Source organism: Pseudophryne corroboree, chromosome 2, assembly GCF_028390025.1.
Source record: "Pseudophryne corroboree isolate aPseCor3 chromosome 2, aPseCor3.hap2, whole genome shotgun sequence".
Taxonomy (NCBI): domain Eukaryota; kingdom Metazoa; phylum Chordata; class Amphibia; order Anura; family Myobatrachidae; genus Pseudophryne; species Pseudophryne corroboree.
In genome coordinates this window covers 1,008,645,334-1,008,667,429 of record NC_086445.1, presented here as the reverse complement: position 1 = coordinate 1,008,667,429, position 22,096 = coordinate 1,008,645,334, and the positions used below count along the sequence as shown (strand labels likewise).

The window sequence follows — 22,096 nt, the reverse complement described above, 5'->3', positions numbered from 1 at the left end:
CCAAGAAACCGGCTGCGGTGGGTTCCCAGGAACAAAAGCCTGCTTCAGGTACGCTGAAGTCCTCCGCATGACGGTGGACTTCACGCCCCGGAGGTGGGGCCGGTGGGAGCGAGACTCAGGCTTTTCTGTCACGTCTGGGTGTCGTCCGGCCTGGATCCCTGGGTGCAAGATATCGTGTCCCAGGGGTACAGGCTGGAATTTCAAGATCTCTCTCCTCACCGATTCTTCAAATCAGGCTTGCCAGCTTTGCTGGCAGACAGAGCTATCCTGCAGGCAGCCGTCCAGAAGTTGGTGGAGGCACAGGTTATTGTACCGGTCCCTCCTCCTCTGCAAAACAAAGGTTACTATTCAAACCTTTTCGTGCTACCGAAACCGGATGGTTCGGTCAGGCCCATTCTGAACCTAAAATCGCTAAATCCCTTTCAGAAGGAGTTCAAGTTCAAAATGGAGTCTCTAAGGGTGGTGATTTCAAGTCTGGAAGAGGGAGAATTCCTGGTATCCCTGGATATCAAGGATGCGTACCTCCACATTCCGATTTGGCCATCGCATCAGGCTTATCTCTGATTCACACTGTTGGACTGTCACTATCAGTTTCAGGCTCTGCCATTTGGCCTTTCCACAGTACCGAGATTTTCCCCAAGGTGATGGCGGAAATTATGGTTCTTCTCCGCAGACAGGGGGTGAACATAATTCCTTATCCGGATGATCTGCTGATAAAGGCACCGTCCAAGGAGAAGCTGTTACAGTCCATCCTTCTCACAACCCACCTGCTCAGGGAACATGGTTGGATCCTGAATGTTCCAAAATCAAATTTGGAACCAATCAGGAGGTTGTCCTTTCTGGGAATGATCCTCGATACAGAAGTGCAGAGGGTGTTTCTTCCAAAGGAAAAAGCGTTGGTGATACAAACAATGGTCCGGGATGTCCTGAAGCCAGCCCGGGTGTCGGTTCACCAGTGCATTCGCCTTCTGGTGAAGATGGTGTCCTCTTACGAGGCTGTACAGTATGGGAGGTTTCATGCTTGGCCCTTCCAACTGGATCTCCTGGACAAGTGGTCAGGATCCCATCTACATATGCACCAGGGGATACGTCTGTCTCCAAAGGCCAGGATTTCACTCCTCTGGTGGTTACAACTACCTCACCATCTGGAGGGCCGCAGGTTCGGGATTCAGGACTGGATCTTTCTAACCACGGATGCAAGACTCCGAGGCTGGGGCACAGTCACTCAAGGGGAGACCTTCCAAGGAAGGTGGTCATGTCTGGAAGCCGGCCTGCCGATAAACATTCTAGAACTAAGAGCCGTCTACAACGGTCTTCTCCAAGCGGCCCTTCTTCTGAGAAATCAGGCCGTTCAAATGCAGGCGGACAATGTAACGACAGTGGATTACATCAACCGACAGGGCGGAACGAAGAGCATAGCTGCAATGTCAGAGGTAACAAGAATCATCCTCTGGCAGAAAAAAACGCGTTGGCGCTGTCAGCAGTCTTCATTCCAGGAGTAGACAACTGGGAAGCGGACTTTCTCAGCAGAAACGATCTCCATCTTGCAGGAAGATGGCTGCCCGGGGTGTCTCGGCTTTACAGCTTTGTCGAGCGGCTACTTGGCCTGGGTCGAACACGTTTGCAAAGTTCTACAAGTTCGGTACTTTGGTTACTGAGGACCTGAAGTTTGGTCAATTAGTTCTGCAGGAACCCTCCGCGCTCTCCCTCCCGTTCTGGGAGCTTTGGTACATCCCCATGGTACTAATGTGGACCCCAGCATCCTCTAGGATGTAAGAGAAAATAGGATTTTGTTACCTACCGGTAAATCCTTTTCTCGTAGTCCGTAGAGGATGCTGGGTGCCCGCCCAGCGCTTCGTTTTCCTGCTATCGTTATTTGGTCAAGTACAATTTCGATTTAGTTGAGTATTGCATTGTTACTTGGTAAGTAATGTTTCAGCGGTTGCTGCGTTTCAAGCTGGTTACCTTGATGTGCCTTGTATGTGTGACCTGGTGTAAATCTCGCAACTATCTGTGTAAAATCCTTCTCTGGAAGAAGTCTGTCTCCTCGGGCACAGTTTCTAGACTGAGTCTGGTAGGAGGGGCATAGAGGGTGGAGCCAGCCCACACTCTCAAACTCTTAAAGTGCCAATGGCTCCTGGTGGACCCGTCTATACCCCATGGTACTAATGTGGACCACAGCATCCTCTACGGACTACGAGAAAAGGATTTACCGGTAGGTAACCAAAATCCTATTATTCCAAGTAAGATCAAAATAGAGCACATGCATGAAAATAATAATTCACCTAATTAGTATGTATCAGGTTACCACTGCTGGATCGCGTACAGTATGTGAATGATAAATGCAGCCAGGATCAAGGGTCATTTAAAAAGTTCTCTCTATACTCTTGATAAATTACTGATTAAAGTTGTGTGAAATAATTCTGAGCACAGTGGCCTCCATCATCCATAAATGGAAGAAGTTCGGAACCACCAGGACTCTTTCTAGAGTTAGCCGGCTGTCTAAACTGAGCAATCAGGGGAGAAGGGCCCTAATCAGGGAGGTGACGAAGAACCCAATGGTCACTCTGTCAGAGCTACGGCATTCCTCTGTGGAGAGGGGAGAACCTTCTAGAATAGGGGTGGGCAACATGCGGCCCGCGGGCCGGATGCGGCCCGCGGACCGATCGTGCCTGGCCCGCTGTGCCCCACCAGAGTGGTCTCAGACGCGGCGCCGCTGAGGAAATCCCGGTCACGTCACAGGGTCAGCTGACCGGGATTTCCTCTGTTACCATGCACGCGCTGGGCGGCACGGGGGGCGGGCACTGCAGTGAGCAGGAGCGGCGGCTGAGTCAGGAGAAGAAGCGGTGGCCAGCGAGCGGGAGCAGTGGAGGCCACATCAGCAGCGACTCCAGGCGGCAGCAGCAGCAGCAGCAGCGTGGATCATCGGACAGTGGGGATCGTCTGCCACTGTGACAAACAGGTAAACCCCCTGTCCAGCCAGCCCCTGGATCAGCGCTTCAGCTGCCATATAGGTTTAGGGGTGGGGAGGCCGCGGAGTTAAAATCTGCAATATTGGTTTAGGGGAGGGGGGAAGGGACTGTCTGCCATAATATGTAAAAAAGTGGGACGCTGTCTGCCGTAATGTGTAAAAAGGATGACGATGTCTGCCGTAATGTGTAAAAAGGGGGACGATGTCTGCCGTAATGTGTAAAAAGGGGGACGATGTCTGCCGTAATGTGTAAAAACGGGGCACTGTCTGCTGTAATGTGTAAAAAGGGGGACGATGTCCGCCGTAATGTGTAAAAAGGGGGACGATGTCTGCCGTAATGTGTAAAAAGGGGGACGATGTCTGCCGTAATGTGTAAAAAGGGGGACGATGTCTGCCGTAATGTGTAAAAACGGGGGCACTGTCTGCCGTAATGTGTAAAAAGGGGGACGATGTCTGCCGTAATGTGTAAAAAGGGGGACGATGTCTGCCGTAATGTGTAAAAAGAGGGACGATGTCTGCTGTAATGTGTAAAAAGGGGGACGATGTCTGCCGTAATGTGTAAAAAGGGGGATGATGTCTGCCGTAATGTGTAAAAAGGGGGACGATGTCTGCCGTAATGTGTAAAAACGGGGGCACTGTCTGCTGTAATGTGTAAAAACGGGGGACGATGTCCGCCGTAATGTGTAAAAAGGGAGACGATGTCTGCCGTAATGTGTAAAAAGGGGGACGATGTCTGCTGTAATGTGTAAAAAGGGGGACGTTGTCTGCCGTAATGTGTAAAAACGGGGGCACTGTCTGCCGTAATGTGTAAAAAGGGGGACGATGTCTGCCGTAATGTGTAAAAAGGGGGACGATGTCTGCCGTAATGTGTAAAAACGGGGGCGCTGTCTGCTGTAATGTGTAAAAAGGGGACGCTGTCTGCTGTAATGTGTAAAAAGGGGACGCTGTCTTCCGTAATGTGTAAAAAGGGGGACGCTATCTGCCGTAATTTGTAAAAAAAAGGGCACGCTGTCTGCCGTAATGTGTAAAAAGGGGACTCTTTTTGAGTATTTTGTGTGTGGCCCTCGAATATTCGCTGGAAGTGTTAAGCGGCCCCCCAGCTGAAATAATTGCCCACCCCTGTTCTAGAAGGACAACCATCTCTGCAGCAATCCACCAATCAGGCCTGTATGGTAGAGTGGCCAGACGGAAGCCACTCCTTAGTAAAAAAGCACATGGCAGCCTGTCTGGAGTTTGCCAAAATGCACCTGAAGGAGTTTCAGACCATGAGAAACAAAATTCTCTGGTCTAATGAGACAAAGATTGAACTCTTTGGCGTGAATGCCAGGCGTCATGTTTGGAGGAAACCAGGCACCGCTCATCACCAGGCCAATACCATACCTACAGTGTAGCATGGTGGTGGCATCATCATGCTGTGGGGATGTTTTTCAGCGGCAGGAACTGGGAGACTAGTCAGGATAGAGGGAAAGATGAATGCAGCAATGTACAGAGACATCCTAGATGAAAACCTGCTCCAGAGTGTTCTTGACCTCAGACTGGGGAGACGATTCATCTTTCAGCAGGACAACGACCCTAAGCACACAGCCAAGATATCAAAGAAGTGGCTTCAGGACAACTCTGTGAATGTCCTTGCGTGCTCAGCCAAAGCCCAGACTTGAATCCGATTGAACATCTCTGGAGAAATCTGAAAATGGCTGTGCACAGCAGACGCTTCTCATCCAACTTGATGGAGCTTGAGATGTGCCTCAAAGAGGAATGGGCAAAACTGCCCAAAGATAGGTGTGCCAAGCTTGTGGCATCATATTCAAAAACACTTGAGGCTGTAATTGCTGCCAAAGGTGCATCAACAAAGTATTGAGCAAAGGCTGTGAATACTTATGTACATGTGATTTCTTAGTTTTTTTATTTTTAATAAATGTGCAAAAATCTCAACAAAACTTTTTTCACGTTGTCATTATGGGGTATTGTGTGTAGATTTTGAGGGAAAAAATAAATGTATTCCATTTTGGATTAAGGCTGTAACATAACAAAATGTGGAAAAAGTAAAGCGCTGTGAATACTTTCTGAATGCACTATATGTACATGCACACACACACACTAGGGATCTTTTTTTGTCAGGAGTCAACTAACCTACCAGGAGGAAACCTGTGCAATCACAGGGAGAATATACAAACTCCACACAGTTAGGGCTGTGGATTCAAACCCATGACCTCAGTGCTGTGAGGCAGTAATGCTATCCATGAAACCATCCGTGGAATTGCTTAAAATAGTTAAAATTAGGGTTGAAATTTTTGTTTGAATGATAAACTATGAAATACAAAAAACAATTGTACAAATTATTTTTGAAGTCAATCCAAACAGAGAAATAAGAGCTCCTAATTGGCTGTGTCTTATCCAAATGATAACTACTAATTGGCCATGTCTTATCATGAAGAAACTCTTGACTGGCTGGGCCTTATCTTAAAGATAGCTGCTAAATTGAATTTGTGGCGAATTTGCAACTCACCAGGATTGAGCCAGGAGTAATTTTTAACAAATGCCACCTGGTATGTTTCCCCCATTCTTTAATCTAATTTCCTAGCCTAAATCAACAGAAATGGAAAATATAAATTTCAATGAAATTTCAATTACAATTAACTGACATTGTAGTACATGTTATATTATTAAAATTATGCTTTTTCAAGTGGTTTTTAATGCTAGTAAAAATCTATTAATGGGTATTGCGACGGGACCTATTGATTCATCCAGTGATCCCAAGGCCTTTTGCTCTTGTGTTTGTTAACAGTGGCAGACACCACCTGTTTTATTTTTAAAATCAAACAAAGGATAGAGAAAGGTTGAAAAATCCATAGGTTACCCTTAATTCATAACAAAATGAGAAATGACATCTGAAAACCCACAGGAGCTAAAACTTATAAAATATTTATAGGCATGCTTTATTTCCTCATGGAGTAATTCAGTCAGCTCACTCCCTTCGGAGTTACTCTCTTTAGTGTGAATATCCAAACACATTCTTAAGAGCTGATCTCTTTTGCCACCTCTATTCAATGGGGGTCACACAACCAATTATTACATACCTAAATGAACTGAAAATGAGCTTGTTTGCCAAATATTTTTTGCTACAGGGGAATCAAATTCTTTAATGAAATTGTTTAGAGCTTCTCTCATATGATGTTTATTTTCTGATAAATTAATCTTTATACATCTAATATTTTTTCCAAATTACATCTGTCCACATGAACAACTCAGCAAAAAAACACAAATGTGAGTCGTGTAAGAAAACCCTGCTAATCGCATCTACTGGCTGCTCATTGCTAGGCTACTGGTATGCCTCACTTCCCCTCCTTATAGACTTTGGGGGTCATTCCGAGTTGATCGCTTGCTAGCAGTTTTTAGCAGCCGTGCAAACGCATAGTCGCCGCCCACAGGGGAGTGTCTTTTCGCTTTGCAGAAGTGTGAACGCTTGTGCAGCAGAGCGCCTGCAAAAACATTTTGTGCAAAACAAGACCAGCCCTGTAGTTACTCTTCGTGTGCATTGATTCTAACGTTGGAGGGACGACTTGTCCTGCGTTTTTCTAAGCACTCTCTGAAAACGGTCAGTTACCACCCAGAAACGCCCTCTTCATGCGTTGTGCTGTGCGACTGAAAGCTTAGAACCTGTGCAAAACCACAAAGAACTTTGTACCCATACGTCGCGTGTGCGCATTGCAGTGCATACGCATGTGCAGAAATGCCTGATCACTGCGCTGCGAACAACGGCAGCTAGCGATCAACTTGGAATGACCCCCTTTCTTGTAGATTTTAATTATTGTCATATTGGCCCATTGCCTGGATGCTTTACAGCCATCCATAATGGCACGTGACCAAGTTAATACCCCCATGCTGATGCCACCAGCTGCATCAGGTGGTCCAAATCTTGCCTTCCTAATACCCCAATATATGGGAGGTATTCATGTGACCGCCGGTCAGCTGACCGACAGTCACATGACCTCCTCCGTGAGCCCGACGGCTCACTATCCCGATGGTCGGCATGCCGACCAACAGGGACTATTTCCACTCGTGGGTGTCCACGACACCCATAGAGTGGGAATAGAACCCGTGGCGACCGCAGGTCGCCACCGAGCCTGCAGCGTGGCGAGCGCAGCGAGCCCGCAAGGGGCTTGCTGCACTCGCCCCTCCCCGCCGGGATCCCGGCGTCGGTATGCTGCCGGGATCCCGGCGTCGGTAAGGTGACCGGCGGTCAGGAGACCGCCGGTCACCAGTACTATACCCCAATATATGATCCTAAGAAGTGCAGATCATACATTTTGAGCCTCAACCAGGAAATTTTGGATCTGAAAAAGTAGCATTTATTATTTCCCTCTTATCTGGTCAGGCACTCACCTGGGCTCCCCCTCCGGGGAGCGTAATGATCTTCTAATATAACATTGTTCTGCCTACTTGGAGGCCTTTAAGAAAGTTTTCAATGAGCCTAGCAGATTAGTCTCCTTCAAGAACACCAAGAACATTCTCCTGTAGAACAATATGGAGTGCAATTCTGAATCTTTGCTTCTAAGCTCTGGTGAGGCCTTCTCCCAGAGTCTTAATGGAAGAATAATGGATGAGTTATCCTATCTCAATGATTAAATCTCGCTCTGCAATAAAGTATATATTTATTTCAGAGAGTGAGTTCAAGAAAGAGAATCTGCATGTGACTTTGGGGCAACGGCCTTCCTCTCCGACTATGACAGTGGAGGAACCAATGCAATTGATGCCCTCCATCAAGAAGAAATACCTCAAGCAATAAACTCTATTATTTTGTGACTACCATGGCTTCAGTGTCATTCTCCTCCAATGGACTGGAACACTATTCAAAGTCTATCTATGGAGATCTGCGTGCTATTCCCAATGCCTGCAAAATGTAATACCCTGTACTATGTCTCACATTTTTGTGGCTCAATCTAAAGTCTCTATCCCTCCACAAAACATATGTTTTGCTGATGTGCTCAGCAAGCAACAATTTGAAAAGCTTCCTCCCCATAACACTATAGACTGTGCTATTAAATAAGTTTTGGTAAACCCCTTCCAAGGGTCGGGTATATCTGCTATCCATGCATGAAAGCCAGGTTATGTCAGATTACATTAGGGAACACTTGGAATGTGGTTTTATTTGCAAATTGTCTTCTTTAGCAGGAGGAGGCTTCTTTTTGCACATCTACAACACAGAGAACTTCATCTCTGCATTGACATCTGAGGGCTCAATACCATCACTGTCAAGAACATATATCCCCTTCCCTTCATTTCTGAGCTATTCTTTTTCAAGACTCTCCTCTCATCAGAAACATGTTCAGGAAGTTCTTTCTTATCTTAGAAAAAAACATCTTTACTGTAAGCTGGAAATGTGCTTCAATAAATCAACTGTACCCTTCCAGGGGTACATACAGATAATCTGGTCTGGGACTTCATATGGATTCAGATAAAGTAAAGTTATACAGGATTGGCCACAACCCTCTGGCCTGAAAGCCACTCAACGATTCCTTGGCTTTGCCAATTACTATAGACAGTTCATCATGAGATATTCTTTTATAGTAGCAACCATCGCCGCCTTTACCTGAAAGGGAGCTAACCTGACAATATGGCTTTCTGAAGCGTTATCCGAGGTTTCCATGTTTGAAATCTAAAAACAGACTAAAGACTTATCTATTTACTCAGCATTTCACAAATATCTACTGTTAAGCTTGTTTTGTATTTTGAGCTGTAAAGACAAATGTAAAGCACGTTGGCCCAAATTTATTAAGCCTTAACAAGAGATAAAGTTGAGATGGATAAAGAGTGATAAATGACCAGCCAATCAGCTTCCTAACTGCCATGTCACAGGCTGTGTTTGAAAAATGACAGCTAGGAGCTGGTTGGCTGGTCATTTATCACTCTTTATTTATTTATTTATTTATTAACAGTTTCTTATATAGCGCAGCATATTCCGTTGCGCTTTACAATTAGAACAACAGTAATAGAACAAAACTGGGTAAAAACAGACAGACATAGAGGTAGGAAGGCCCTGCTCGCAAGCTTACAATCTATAGGGAAATAGGCATAGATACACAAGGATAGATGCTACCTATTGCATAATGGTCCACCAGATTGCTAGGTTCTTAATGGGTTGTATGATGATACCCCACAAAGTTATCCAAGTGTCAGGAGGGTGTGAGACTAAAGAAAGACAAGATATGTGATGTTATGAATACTCTACAGAGTATGTAATTAGATAGGGAAGCACTGAAGGTTATGTGGGTGGGTCTGGAATTTGATAGGCTTGTCTGAAGAGGTGAGTTTTCAGGGAACATTTAAAGGTTTGGAGACTAGAGACGAGTCTTACTGTGCGTGGGAGGGCATTCCACCGAGTGGGTGAAGCCCGGATAAAGTCCTGTAATTTTGAGTGTGAACAAGTAATGCGTGTGGATGAGAGACATAGATCTTGTGCAGAGCGGAGAGGTCGGGTAGGGAGATATTTTGAGATGAGTGAAGAGATGTATGTTGGTGCAGTTTGGTTAATAGCCTTGTATGTGAGTAAAAGTATTTTATATTTAATACGGTAGAATACCGGTAACCAATGGAGGGACTGACAGAGCGGATCTGCAGACGATGAACGTCTGGCAAGGAAGATTAGCCTCGCAGCTGCATTCAAAATGGATTGTAGTGGTGAGAGCCTATGTTTGGGAAGACCGGTCAGGAGACTATTACAATAATCAATGCGGGAGATAATGAGAGCATGGATTAGAGTTTTTGCTGTGTCTTGTGTAAGATAAGGGCGTATTTTGGATATGTTTCTTAGATGTATGTAACATGATCTTGAGACAGATTGAATGTGGGTAACAAAGGACAGTTCAGAGTCAAGAATGACACCTAGGCAGCGAGCTTGTGGGGTAGGGGTGATTGCAGAGTTCTCAACAGTGATAGAGATATCAGGTTGGAAACTACTATTGGCCGGTGGAAATATAATTAATTCTGTTTTGGAAATATTAAGTTTGAGGTGGCGAGATGTCATCCAAGATGAAATGGCAGAAAGGCATTCAGTGACACGTCCCAATACAGATGGTGACAAATCAGGGGAGGATAGGTAGATTTGAGTATCATCCGCATACAGATGGTACTGAAATCTGAAAGAGTTGATTAGTTTGCCAAGAGATGTGGTATAGATAGAGAAAAGCAGAGGCCCTAGGACTGAGCCTTGCGGTACTCCAACTGCGAGAGGTAGCGAAGGAGAGGTGGAATCAGAGAAACGAACACTGAAGGAGCGATTAGATAGGTAGGATGAGAACCAAGAAAGGGCTGTGTCCTGAATACCTAGGGATTGTAGTGTTTGTATGAGAAGAGAGTGGTCAACAGTGTCAAAAGCAGCAGAGAGATCAAGGAGAATAAGTAGAGAGTAATGTCCTTTAGATTTAGCAGTGACCAAATCATTCACTACCTTAGTCAGTGCTGTCTCTGTGGAGTGTTGGGCACGAAATCCTGACTGAAGTGGGTCCAGTAGGCTGTGTGAGTTAAGAAAGTGTGTGAGGCGAGTGTAGGCAAGTCTCTCCAGTAGCTTGGAGGGGCATGGGAGCTGAGAGATGGGACGGTAGTTAGAGAGAGAGTTCGGGTCAGAGTTTTGTTTTTTCAGAATGGGAGTAATCACTGCATGCTTGTATAGAGAAGGAAAGATGCCAGTAGACAGGGAGAGATTACAGATTTTCGTTAAGGTTGGGATGAGCACAGTAGACAGAGCTTTACTAATTTGTGAGGGTATAGAGTCAAGGGGAGAGGTATTAGAGTAGGCAGATGAAAAGAGTGCAGATACTTCATCTTCATTTGTAGGATCAAAGGAAGAGAAGGTGTTAGAGGGTTCAGGCAGGGAATTGGGCAGGTCACTTGCTGTGGAAGAGCACACCATTTCATTTCGGATCTTGTCAATCTTGTCCTTGAAATAGGAAGCAAGATCTTGCGCACTGACAGTGGCTGGTGGGTTAGGTGAGGGAGGGACAAGAAGTGATTTAAATGTATTAAAAAGTCGCTTGGGGTTAGAGGCTTGAGCAGAGATGAGAGATTGAAAATATGTTTGTTTGGCAGTGTCCAGAGCATTACGATAAGAGTGGTAGGTGGTCTTATATGTGAGATAGTCACTTGAACTACGAGATTTACGCCACTGGCGTTCAACTTTACGTGAGAGTTTTTGTAAGTGTCTAGTGTATTTAGAGTGCCACGGTTGACATCTAAGTCTACGTGGAGTGTGATGGGTAGCTGAAGCCACTTCATCAAGTGCTGTTACTAGAGTTTGGTTAAGGTGTGACACAGCAGTCTCTGGAGAGGTGAATGTAGAAATTGGTGAGAGCAGTGGTTGCAGAGAGGTAGATAGTTGTTGAAAATTAATAGCGTTAATATTTCTGTGGGTAAGAGGTGTCCTTGTAGACTTTAGGGACATGGAGTTTGAAGTAATGGAGGAGAGCATGCATGTGATAAGGTTGTGATCTGAGAGAGGGAAAGGAGTGTTAGTGAGTTCAGAAACAGAGCATAGTCTGGTGAATACAAGATCAAGGCAGTGGCCCTCCTGATGAGTAGGGGAGTCAGTCCATTGGGAGAGGCCAAGAGAGGAGGTTAGAGAGAGTAGTTTAGAGGCATGGGGAGATTGTGGACTGTCAATAGAGAGATTGAAATCACCCATAATGATGGTGGAGATGTCAGAGGATAGAAAGTGAGGGAGCCAAGCAGAAAAATCTTCCAGAAACTTTTTGGGTTGCCCACGTGGGCGATAGATAGCTGCAACACGCAGAGAGAAAGGGGTGAAAATCCTAATAGAGTGTACTTCAAAGGATGTAAATGTGAGTGAGGGAACAGGTGGTAAAACGATGTGTGTGTAAGATTTGGACAGTAATATTCCAACACCACCTCCTTTGATGTTACCAGGCCTGGGGGGGGGGGGGGGGTGAAGTGGAGGCCACCATGTGACAGTGCTGCAGGGGAGGCAGTGTCTGATTGTGTGAGCCAGGTTTCTGTTATAGCCAGCATATTGAATTTTTTTGCTATGAATAGGTCATGAATAGCTGTTAATTTGTTGCAAACAGAGCGTGCATTCCATAAAGCACATTTTAGTGACTTGGAGGTAGATGGGAGACATGTGATGTTGATAAGGTTTGTTGATTTTATATTCCGTTGTGAATCAGCTGAATGTGAGCGTGGTATGTGGATGGGACCTGGATTTGGGGATATGTCACCAGCTAGTAGAAGTAGAAGAAGAGAGAGATAGGTATAGTTGGGGGAGGTGTGTGATAGGTTCTTATGGTGACAGGTAGAGGATGTGACAGTTAGTGTACATAGATAGGTTAAAAGCTCATGAGTGTTAATAAGAGGGGTGTGGATTAATGAGGCTGCAATGTGTACAGAGCGATACATAACAGGAATAGTGAAGGACGATGTCATTTTATAGAGGATACCTATGAGGAAAAACAGTTTGTGGAGCATGGTGTTTATAAAGAGAAAATTATAGATAGGAAAATGCTTATGGAAATTGTTAGGTAAATCCATCTCAACTTTATATCTTGTTAACGCTTAATACATTTGGGCCTTTGAGTCCTATTAGGAGAAAAGTGCTATATAAATATTATTATTATTATTATTATTATTATTATTACTATTATTATTATTATTATTACTATTATTATTATTATTATTATTATTATTATTATTATTATTAATTAAGCTTTCCTCACAGCACCTATTTTAAATCAACGAGAGACTACAGTACTTCAGATTTTTTTCTTCAGGTGAATTTTCTGTTTCAGACAGTTATTTCTGAGTCACGTGTCTTTCGAATATTTCACCCCTGTGAGTTCTTCTCCCCCAAAAAACTTGGCAGCTGAAAAGAACTATGGAATTGTAGACAAGGAGCTTCTGGCTATAAAATTGAAATATCACTTATTGGAAGGTGCAGTTTATCCTCTAAGTTGTCACAACTCTCGCTGGGATGGTATGGATACGGGTGTGGATACTGGCGATACTTGTAGGATTTGCATATACCCCTGCATGAGAATTGGGCTTCACTGCTTTCAGTACGCAGGTTGTGGCCCTCTACTGGTTACTAATGTACAGGGTTGGTGGACTCTGGAGGAACTTAAGACATGCAGCAAGACTGCTCGCCTTGAGGCATACTGGAGCATAGTCATCAGAAATGGGTCAAAACCAGTCAGATAATGCAGTATGCAGACTCAGGTCAGGAGATAGCCAAAGTCGGAACCAGGAAATCACTAGAAGCAGTAGAAAGGGAGCAGGTGAATAATATTATCAGATGGACTAGATTAGTACACAGATGGGAGTTCTATCAGAACAGAAGCTGGAGTACAGGCTGTGACCCTAACAAGCTGGCAGTGATATAAACAACGGGGAGATCCAGGGTGGCTAAAGCAAAGGAGCTGGCTCCGGCAGCACCGATCGCTGGGGAACAGAGAGAAGGCTGACTATTGGTGTGGGCGCCGGACAGCAGAAGACGGCCACCCACCTCTGACAGCTACCCAAGGAAGACTGGTGCCACCGGACCCAGTAAGGAGTAGCTAGGCTCCAGCGCACTGTGACTCGCTATCATATTTACAAAGTTCTCAGTGATGAAATCCTTGGCAAGCACAGTGCTCACTTTTCTTTGATCATTTCAATCTAAGTATTTATTTTCATCCTGAGATGAAGAATTGAAAAGATGATGCCCTCTCTCGTTCATTTGGATGAAGGGAGTACTATTGAATATAAACCCATATTGAAACCTGGGAGTGTTTTACCAAAGTTTACTGCTCAAGAGAATTGTACTCCTTCTCCAGGATTATGCTCCAAACTCTTATCATGGCACAACCTTCCATTTCCCTGGTCATATAGAGTGAGAAAAACTCTGAAACGAGGCTCCAGAAATTTTTGGTGGTCATAATTGTCAAAGATTTTTTGTCAGCGTGTTCCATCTGTGCCCAACATCTATTTCCAACTCATAAGTTGTACGGTCCACTTTAGCCTCTTCATAGAAACTAGTGAACATTCTATAACAAGCATTTTTTATTAAATAAATTCCTGGCTTGGTCGCATCACATGCTACCTACTGTCCCGCGGCGTCCGCTGCTTCTTTAGTGTGGGAGGACTCAGCAGTGATGCAGCGGTCCCTGATCAATGACATCACTGCCGGAACCGTGCCCCAGAATGCCGTGCGGCATTCACGTGCGGGGAACTTCATTCCTCTCCCTGCGCAGTTTAGCTGATCACTGCATGTGCGGAGATCAGGTGCAGCAGGGGATCATCAGTCCCCATTGCACACACTCCACAGTGCTCTGCATGGGGAAATGCGTGGGGGTGTATATGCGCATGGGGAGTTGGGGTGAGGTAACACCCAGGGAGAAAACTTTGACCATTGTGGGTGGGTGAGGGGGGAGATAAAGTTAAATATTTAAAATATACTGAGGCAAGAGTGAGGGGGTGGAATATAATAAAAAAATTATATACCCTGGTCACAGGGTATTGTGGGGGGTAAAAAATTTTTTACTGGGGGTTCGGTTTATAAAACGTATTTATGTTTTTACTACTAAGATGGTGTGGGGGGTACTATTATGTTGATTTAAGACCACTGGGGGGGTCTATTGCCAATGGGGGATGGAAGGTTATTTTATAATGTGGGCCTATGGACATCGGAGGGGGGGGGGGGAGGAGATTGGGGGGGGGTGCAAAACACCACTTAGCTATTTTTTGCATTTCAAGAAAATATTTTAAGATTTTCTTAGAAACACTTTTTAAACTTTATGAAGTAATAAAAAAAACCCGACAATTTCTTAGCGGTTTTGTGCGGAAAAACTCGACAGTGGTGAAAGCATTAGACAAAAAGATTGGACAAAAAAAAATGTTTGGATGCGAATCACTTTCAATAACATGTAAATAGAGATTTTAAAACATGTTTTTATTGTTGCCACACAGTCCTATTGCAGACCCCAATCCCACAAATAGCAATAGCAGAAGTGACGTATGGACCTGTAAATGTGCAAAATGGTCAAATGGTGGTTGGTACACCTGCATTTTCTCACATGTACATGAAAGTTGCAGTAGTGTTGCTCTCTTGTGATACTAGAGATTGTTTTGTAATTTTTCAGACACCTCGACACATGACGTCCAGCAGACAGAAGAAAGTTGCTTATTGGAAACCGATTCAGGGAAAACGGAGCAGTATTTTGAAAATGAAACATTAGAAGAGGAACTAGACAAGCTTTTGGGTAAAGGACAACAGGACCCCCTACAGTGTACGAACAGCCGGCACGATGAGTTGTTTCATGAAAATAAATTTAAAACAGGAGAGGGAAGAGGAGAATCAGGCGATACCTTTCAATCTATATCATTCATACCAAGGCTCAGAAGGAATTACAAATTCACTGAAGCTACTGAAAACCTCCACCAAGGTCTTCCAGCAACTGGACCACTTTCTAGCGTAAGTAGTGTCCGCAGAAATCTTATGTTTCACGGTGACTCAAGTCTTGGCCTTGAACCTTCTTTTTCAAAAAACAAGGCCAACAAGTGGAATGACGTCAAGGAAGACAAGACAGAAAAAAGAGCAGAAATGTCCCATCGTGACAAGAAGAACATGCTGATGGAAGAACTCTTTGGACCTAGGTACAGCTTCAAAAACTAGTTTCATGTATAGTAATGGTTCCTAAACAAGAAAATAGCTAAAGTCCAAATATAAAGCCAGGTCATCGTTATGCAATTTGCAAAGGTTCTGTAAACATATTCATTATGAAAGAGTTTATTAATAAAATGTTCTAACATATTCATGCTTTACAATAGATAATTGACATTTAAACTTATGACAAACAAATAAAATGTTTAATGATAAATTAATGCACATTACAAGTATTGCCTATTTGTTTACTGTATTGATTTTCTTTGACTTACTTTACAGTTTAAATTGTAATGAATATTTAATTTGTGGTTATATAAGTTTTTGCCTGTAATTATTACTACTAGCGTTGGCCCACGTCTTCGCTTACGTAGATGTCTGTAATTGCTCAGCGGAACTAATTTTACAAAGACAGTAGTGCCATCTAATATTGTGATATATATTTTATATTGTACACATTGATTACAAAATTTCTTTGTAAAAAAATATTTGCAGTTTTTCCTTTAGGGATTAACACAAAAAGCTGCTTGGGGCTAATAACTCGTGAGCAAGCCATGTAAAGCTGCCCATGGGAGAAGCAGCTGGTCCTGAGATCTACGCCTGCAGTCCTGAGCGTTTGCCCGAGACTTGTTGATCGTCATAGTGAAGCAGATGCTTACAGGAAACAGCGGGCACTTGAATTGAGAAGGAAAATTGTTGAGGATAAGGGGTCTACGTGGTATAAACACAGTCTCACCTGCGCCACATCCCGAATCTCTGCCTCAATTAGGTTCCTCTGAAGAGCAGTCACTAAGTATAAATCAGGTTCTGTTGTATAACTTGGGTGGAGTAAAGTTCTGCAGAAGCATGATTAGAGCACAAACTTCCAGTACGCCGAGTGTTAAGCATCTGATTTTTCCTTTATTGCTCCAATCCTTGATGTCTCATCGAGATCATACATACCTCAGTTTCTTTCTAGGTCACTAAGCTATACAATAGTTAAATTCATCCAGTAGTTTTTAAGTGATGCCATTGGCAATGGGGCTATTCTCAGGGCTTAAAGTGGTCCTGGAGAGGTGGGAGAACTAGTCTCCTTCACCACCCGTGCGCGTTGCAAAAAGGGGTGTGGCCTCACCAGGAAGGGGCGTGGCCACACAATAGTACCCCCAATTCAAAATAACACCTCACAGTAGCACAATCATATTCACATTGCCCCACATATTAGTGCACTTTACACACACACACACACACACACACACACACACACACACAATGCCCACAGTAGCAGTGCCACTTACACACACAATGCCCACAGCAGTCCCCCCCACACTCACACACACACAACATTTTAGATGTGGTGCACAATGTATCAGGATATGTTAAACAACCTTGTCTCACCTCTCTTATGTCTTCCATGTGTCCCTTCTGTTTCCTTTTCTGTCACTTTCCTCATGTGTCTGTATCTTCATCCTAGGTAACCCTCTCACTCCCTATATACTCTACTTTGTGTCTGATCACCTGCATCTTTTTCTCCTTTACTTACCCCGACACCTCTCCCTCCCTGCTATCCCTTCAGCCTCTGCTTCTATCTCACCCCTTGGTTTCTCACTCCCCCATCTCACCCCCTGCTCCTCTCACTCCCCCATCTCACCCCGTGCACCTCTCACTCCCCCATCTCTCCCCCTGCTCCTCTCACTCCTCTATCTCACCCCCTGCTCCTCTCACTCCCCCATCTCACCCCGTGCACCTCTCACTCCTCTATCTCACCCCTTGCTCCTCTCACTCCTCTATCTCACCCCGTGCACCTCTCACTCCCTGCTATCCCTTCAGCCTCTGCTTCTATCTCACCCCTTGGTTTCTCACTCCCCCATCTCACCCCCTGCTCCTCTCACTCCCCCATCTCACCCCGTGCACCTCTCACTCCCTCATCTCACCCCCTGCTCCTCTCACTCCTCTATCTCACCCCCTGCTCCTCTCACTCCCCCATCTCACCCCGTGCACCTCTCACTACTCTATCTCACCCCTTGCTCCTCTCACTCCTCTATCTCACTCCGTGCACCTCTCACTCCCTGCTATCCCTTCAGCCTCTGCTTCTATCTCACCCCTGTGTTTCTCACTTCCCTATCCCACCCCCTGCTCCTCTCACTCCTCCATCTCACCCCCTGCTCCTCTCACTCCTCCATCTCACCCCTGCTCCTCTCACTCCCATATCTCACCCCCTGCTCCTCTCACTCCTCCATCTCACCCCCTGCTCCTCTCACTCCCCTCTCTCACCCCCTGCACCTCTCACTCCCCCATCTCACCCCCTGCTCCTCTCACTCCTCCATCTCACCCCCTGCTCCTCTCACTCCTCCATCTCACCCCTGCTCCTCTCACTTCTCCATCTCACCCCTGCTCCTCTCACTCCCCTATCTCACCCCCTGCTCCTCTCACTCCTCCATCTCACCCCTGCTCCTCACACTCCTCCATCTCACCCCTGCTCCTCTCACTCCTCCATCTCACTCCTCCATCTCACCCCTGCTCCTCTCACTCCCCTATCTCACCCCCTGCTCCTCTCACTCCTCCATCTCACCCCCTGCACCTCTCACTCCCCCATCTCACCCCCTGCTCCTCTCACTCCCCCATCTCACCCCTGCTGCTCTCACTCCTCCATCTCACCCCTGCTCCTCTCACTCCTCTATCTCACCCCCTGCTCCTCTCACTCCCCCATCTCACCCCGTGCACCTCTCACTACTCTATCTCACCCCTTGCTCCTCTCACTCCTCTATCTCACCCCGTGCACCTCTCACTCCCTGCTATCCCTTCAGCCTCTGCTTCTATTTCACCCCTGTGTTTCTCACTTCCCTATCTCACCCCCTGCTCCTCTCACTCCTCCATCTCACCCCCTGCTCCTCTCACTCCTCCATCTCACCCCTGCTCCTCTCACTCCCCTCTCTCACCCCCTGCACCTCTCACTCCCCCATCTCACCCCCTGCTCCTCTCACTCCTCCATCTCACCCCCTGCTCCTCTCACTCCTCCATCTCACCCCTGCTCCTCTCACTTCCCCATCTCACCCCTGCTCCTCTCACTCCCCTATCTCACCCCATGCTCCTCTCACTCCTCCATCTCACCCCTGCTCCTCTCACTCCTCCATCTCACCCCTGCTCCTCTCACTCCTCCATCTCACTCCTCCATCTCACCCCTGCTCCTCTCACTCCCCTATCTCACCCCCTGCTCCTCTCACTCCTCCATCTCACCCCCTGCACCTCTCACTCCCCCATCTCACCCCCTGCTCCTCTCACTCCCCCATCTCACCCCTGCTGCTCTCACTCCTCCATCTCACCCCTGCTCCTCTCACTCCCCTATCTCACCCCCTGCTCCTCTCACTCCTCCATCTCACCCCCCTGATCCTCTCACTCCCCTATTGCACCCCCTGCTCCTCTCACTTCCCCATCTCACCCCCTGCACCTCTCACTCCTCCATCTCACCCCTGCACCTCTCACTTCTCCATCTCACCCCTGCTCCTCTCACTCCCCTATCTCACCCCCTGCTCCTCTCACTCCTCCATCTCACCCCCTGCTCCTCTCACTCCTCCATCTCACCCCTGCTCCTCTCACTTCTCCATCTCACCCCCTGCTCCTCTCACTCCTCCATCTCACCCCTGCTCCTCTCACTCCCCTCTCTCACCCCCTGCACCTCTCACTCCCCCATCTCACCCCCTGCTCCTCTCACTCCTCCATCTCACCCCCTGCTCCTCTCACTCCTCCATCTCACCCCTGCTCCTCTCACTTCTCCATCTCACCCCTGCTCCTCTCACTCCCCTATCTCACCCCCTGCTCCTCTCACTCCTCCATCTCACCCCTGCTCCTCTCACTCCTCCATCTCACCCCTGCTCCTCTCACTCCTCCATCTCACTCCTCCATCTCACCCCTGCTCCTCTCACTCCCCTATCTCACCCCCTGCTCCTCTCACTCCTCCATCTCACCCCCTGCACCTCTCACTCCCCCATCTCACCCCCTGCTCCTCTCACTCCTCCATCTCACCCCCTGCACCTCTCACTCCCCCATCTCACCCCCTGCTCCTCTCACTCCCCCATCTCACCCCTGCTGCTCTCACTCCCCCATCTCACCCCTGCTCCTCTCACTCCCCTATCTCACCCCCTGCTCCTCTCACTCCTCCATCTCACCCCCCTGATCCTCTCACTCCCCTATTGCACCCCCTGCTCCTCTCACTTCCCCATCTCACCCCCTGCACCTCTCACTCCTCCATCTCACCCCTGCACCTCTCACTTCTCCATCTCACCCCTGCTCCTCTCACTCCCCTATCTCACCCCCTGCTCCTCTCACTCCTCCATCTCACCCCCTGCTCCTCTCACTCCTCCATCTCACTCCTGCTCCTCTCACTCCCCTATCTCACCCCCTGCACCTCTCACTCCCCCATCTCACCCCCTGCTCCTCTCACTCCTCCATCTCACCCCCTGCTCCTCTCACTCCTCAATCTCACCCCTGCTCCTCTCACTTCTCCATCTTACCCCTGCTCCTCTCACTCCCCTATCTCACCCCCTGCTCCTCTCACTCCTCCATCTCACACCCTGCTCCTCTCACTCCTCCATCTCACCCCTGCTCCTCTCACTCCTCAATCTCACCCCTGCTCCTTTCACTCCCCTATCTCACCCCTGCTCCTCTCACTCCTCCATCTCACTCGTCCATCTCACCCCTGCTCCTCTCACTCCCCTATCTCACCCCCTGCTCCTCTCACTCCTCCATCTCACCCCCTGCACCTCTCACTCCCCCATCTCACCCCCTGCTCCTCTCACTCCTCCATCTCACCCCTGCTCCTCTCACTCCCCTATCTCACCCCCTGCTCCTCTCACTCCTCCATCTCACCCCTGCTCCTCTCACTCCCCTATCTCACCCCCTGCTCCTCTCACTCCTCCATCTCACCCCCCTGATCCTCTCACTCCCCTATTGCACCCCCTGCTCCTCTCACTTCCCCATCTCACCCCCTGCACCTCTCGCTCCCCCATCTCACCCCCTGCTCCTCTCACTCCTCCATCTCACCCCCTGCTCCTCTCACTCCTCCATCTCACCCCTGCTCCTCTCACTTCTCCATCTTACCCCTGCTCCTCTCACTCCCCTATCTCACCCCCTGCTCCTCTCACTCCTCCATCTCACACCCTGCTCCTCTCACTCCTCCATCTCACCCCTGCTCCTCTCACTCCTCCATCTCACCCCTGCTCCTTTCACTCCCCTATCTCACCCCTGCTCCTCTCACTCCTCCATCTCACTCGTCCATCTCACCCCTGCTCCTCTCACTCCCCTATCTCACCCCCTGCTCCTCTCACTCCTCCATCTCACCCCCTGCACCTCTCACTCCCCCATCTCACCCCCTGCTCCTCTCACTCCTCCATCTCACCCCTGCTCGTCTCACTCCCCTATCTCACCCCCTGCTCCTCTCACTCCTCCATGTCACCCCTGCTCCTCTCACTCCCCTATCTCACCCCCTGCTCCTCTCACTCCTCCATCTCACCCCCCTGATCCTCTCACTCCCCTATTGCACCCCCTGCTCCTCTCACTTCCCCATCTCACCCCCTGCACCTCTCGCTCCCCCATCTCACCCCCTGCTCCTCTCACGCCCCCATCTCACCCCTGCTGCTCTCACTTCCCCATCTCACCCCTTGCACCTCTCGCTCCCCCATCTCACCCCCTGCTCCTTTCACTCCTCCATCTCACCCCCTGCACCTCTCACTCCCCCATCTCACCCCCTGCTCCTCTCACTCCTCCATCTCACCCCCTGCTCCTCTCACTCCCTCCCCATCTCACCCCGTGCACCTTTTACTCCCTCCCCATCTCACCCCCTGAACTTCTCACTCCCCCATCTCTCCCCCTGCACCTCTCACTCCCCATCTCACCCCCTGCACCTCTCACTACCCATCTCACCCCCTGCACCTCTCACTCCCCCATCTCACCCCCTGCACCTCTCACTCCCTGCTATCCATTCAGCCTCTGCTTCTATCTTAATCCCTGCACCTCTCACTCCTGTGCCTCCCTCCCCTACCTCACCCCCTGCTCCTCTCATTCCCCTATCTCACCTCCTGTGCCTCACTTACCCATCTCACTCCCTGTGCCTCGCTTCCCCATCTCACCCCCTGCTCCTCTCACTCCCTGCTACCACTTCAGCCTCTGCTTCTATCTTAACCCCTGCACCTCTTACTCCGATGCCTCACTCCTCTACCTCAACCCTCTGCTCCTCTCACTCCCCGATCTCACCTCCTGTGCCTCACTTACCCATCTCACTCCCTGTGCCTCACTTCCCCATCTCACCCCCTGCTCCTCTCACTCCCTGCTACCACTTCAGCCTCTGCTTCTATCTTAACCCCTGCACCTCTCACTCCGGTGCCTCACTCCTCTACCTCACCCCCCTGCTCCTCTCACTCCCCCATCTCACCCCCTGCACCTCTCGCTCCCCCATCTCACCCCCTGCTCCTCTCACTCCTCCATCTCACCCCCTGCTCCTCTCACTC

General features: G+C 48.0%; 1 protein-coding gene across 5 annotated transcripts in view; it reads left to right on the top strand.

Annotated features, from left to right (window-relative positions):
* Positions 1 to 16,059, top strand: part of LCA5L (lebercilin LCA5 like) — a 185,031-nt gene extending 168,972 nt beyond the window's left edge. For 3 of the 5 annotated variants that reach the window (XM_063956578.1, XM_063956577.1, XM_063956581.1), the window contains one exon: positions 15,094 to 16,058. In XM_063956578.1, the coding sequence (XP_063812648.1) occupies positions 15,094 to 15,626 (533 nt within the window). In that variant the 3' untranslated portion in view covers positions 15,627 to 16,058. Of the gene's footprint in view, positions 1 to 15,093 lie in introns of all 5 variants that reach the window. The other 2 variants (XM_063956580.1, XM_063956579.1) reach the window with 2 other exon arrangements.
* Positions 16,060 to 22,096: the final 6,037 nt, after the last annotated feature.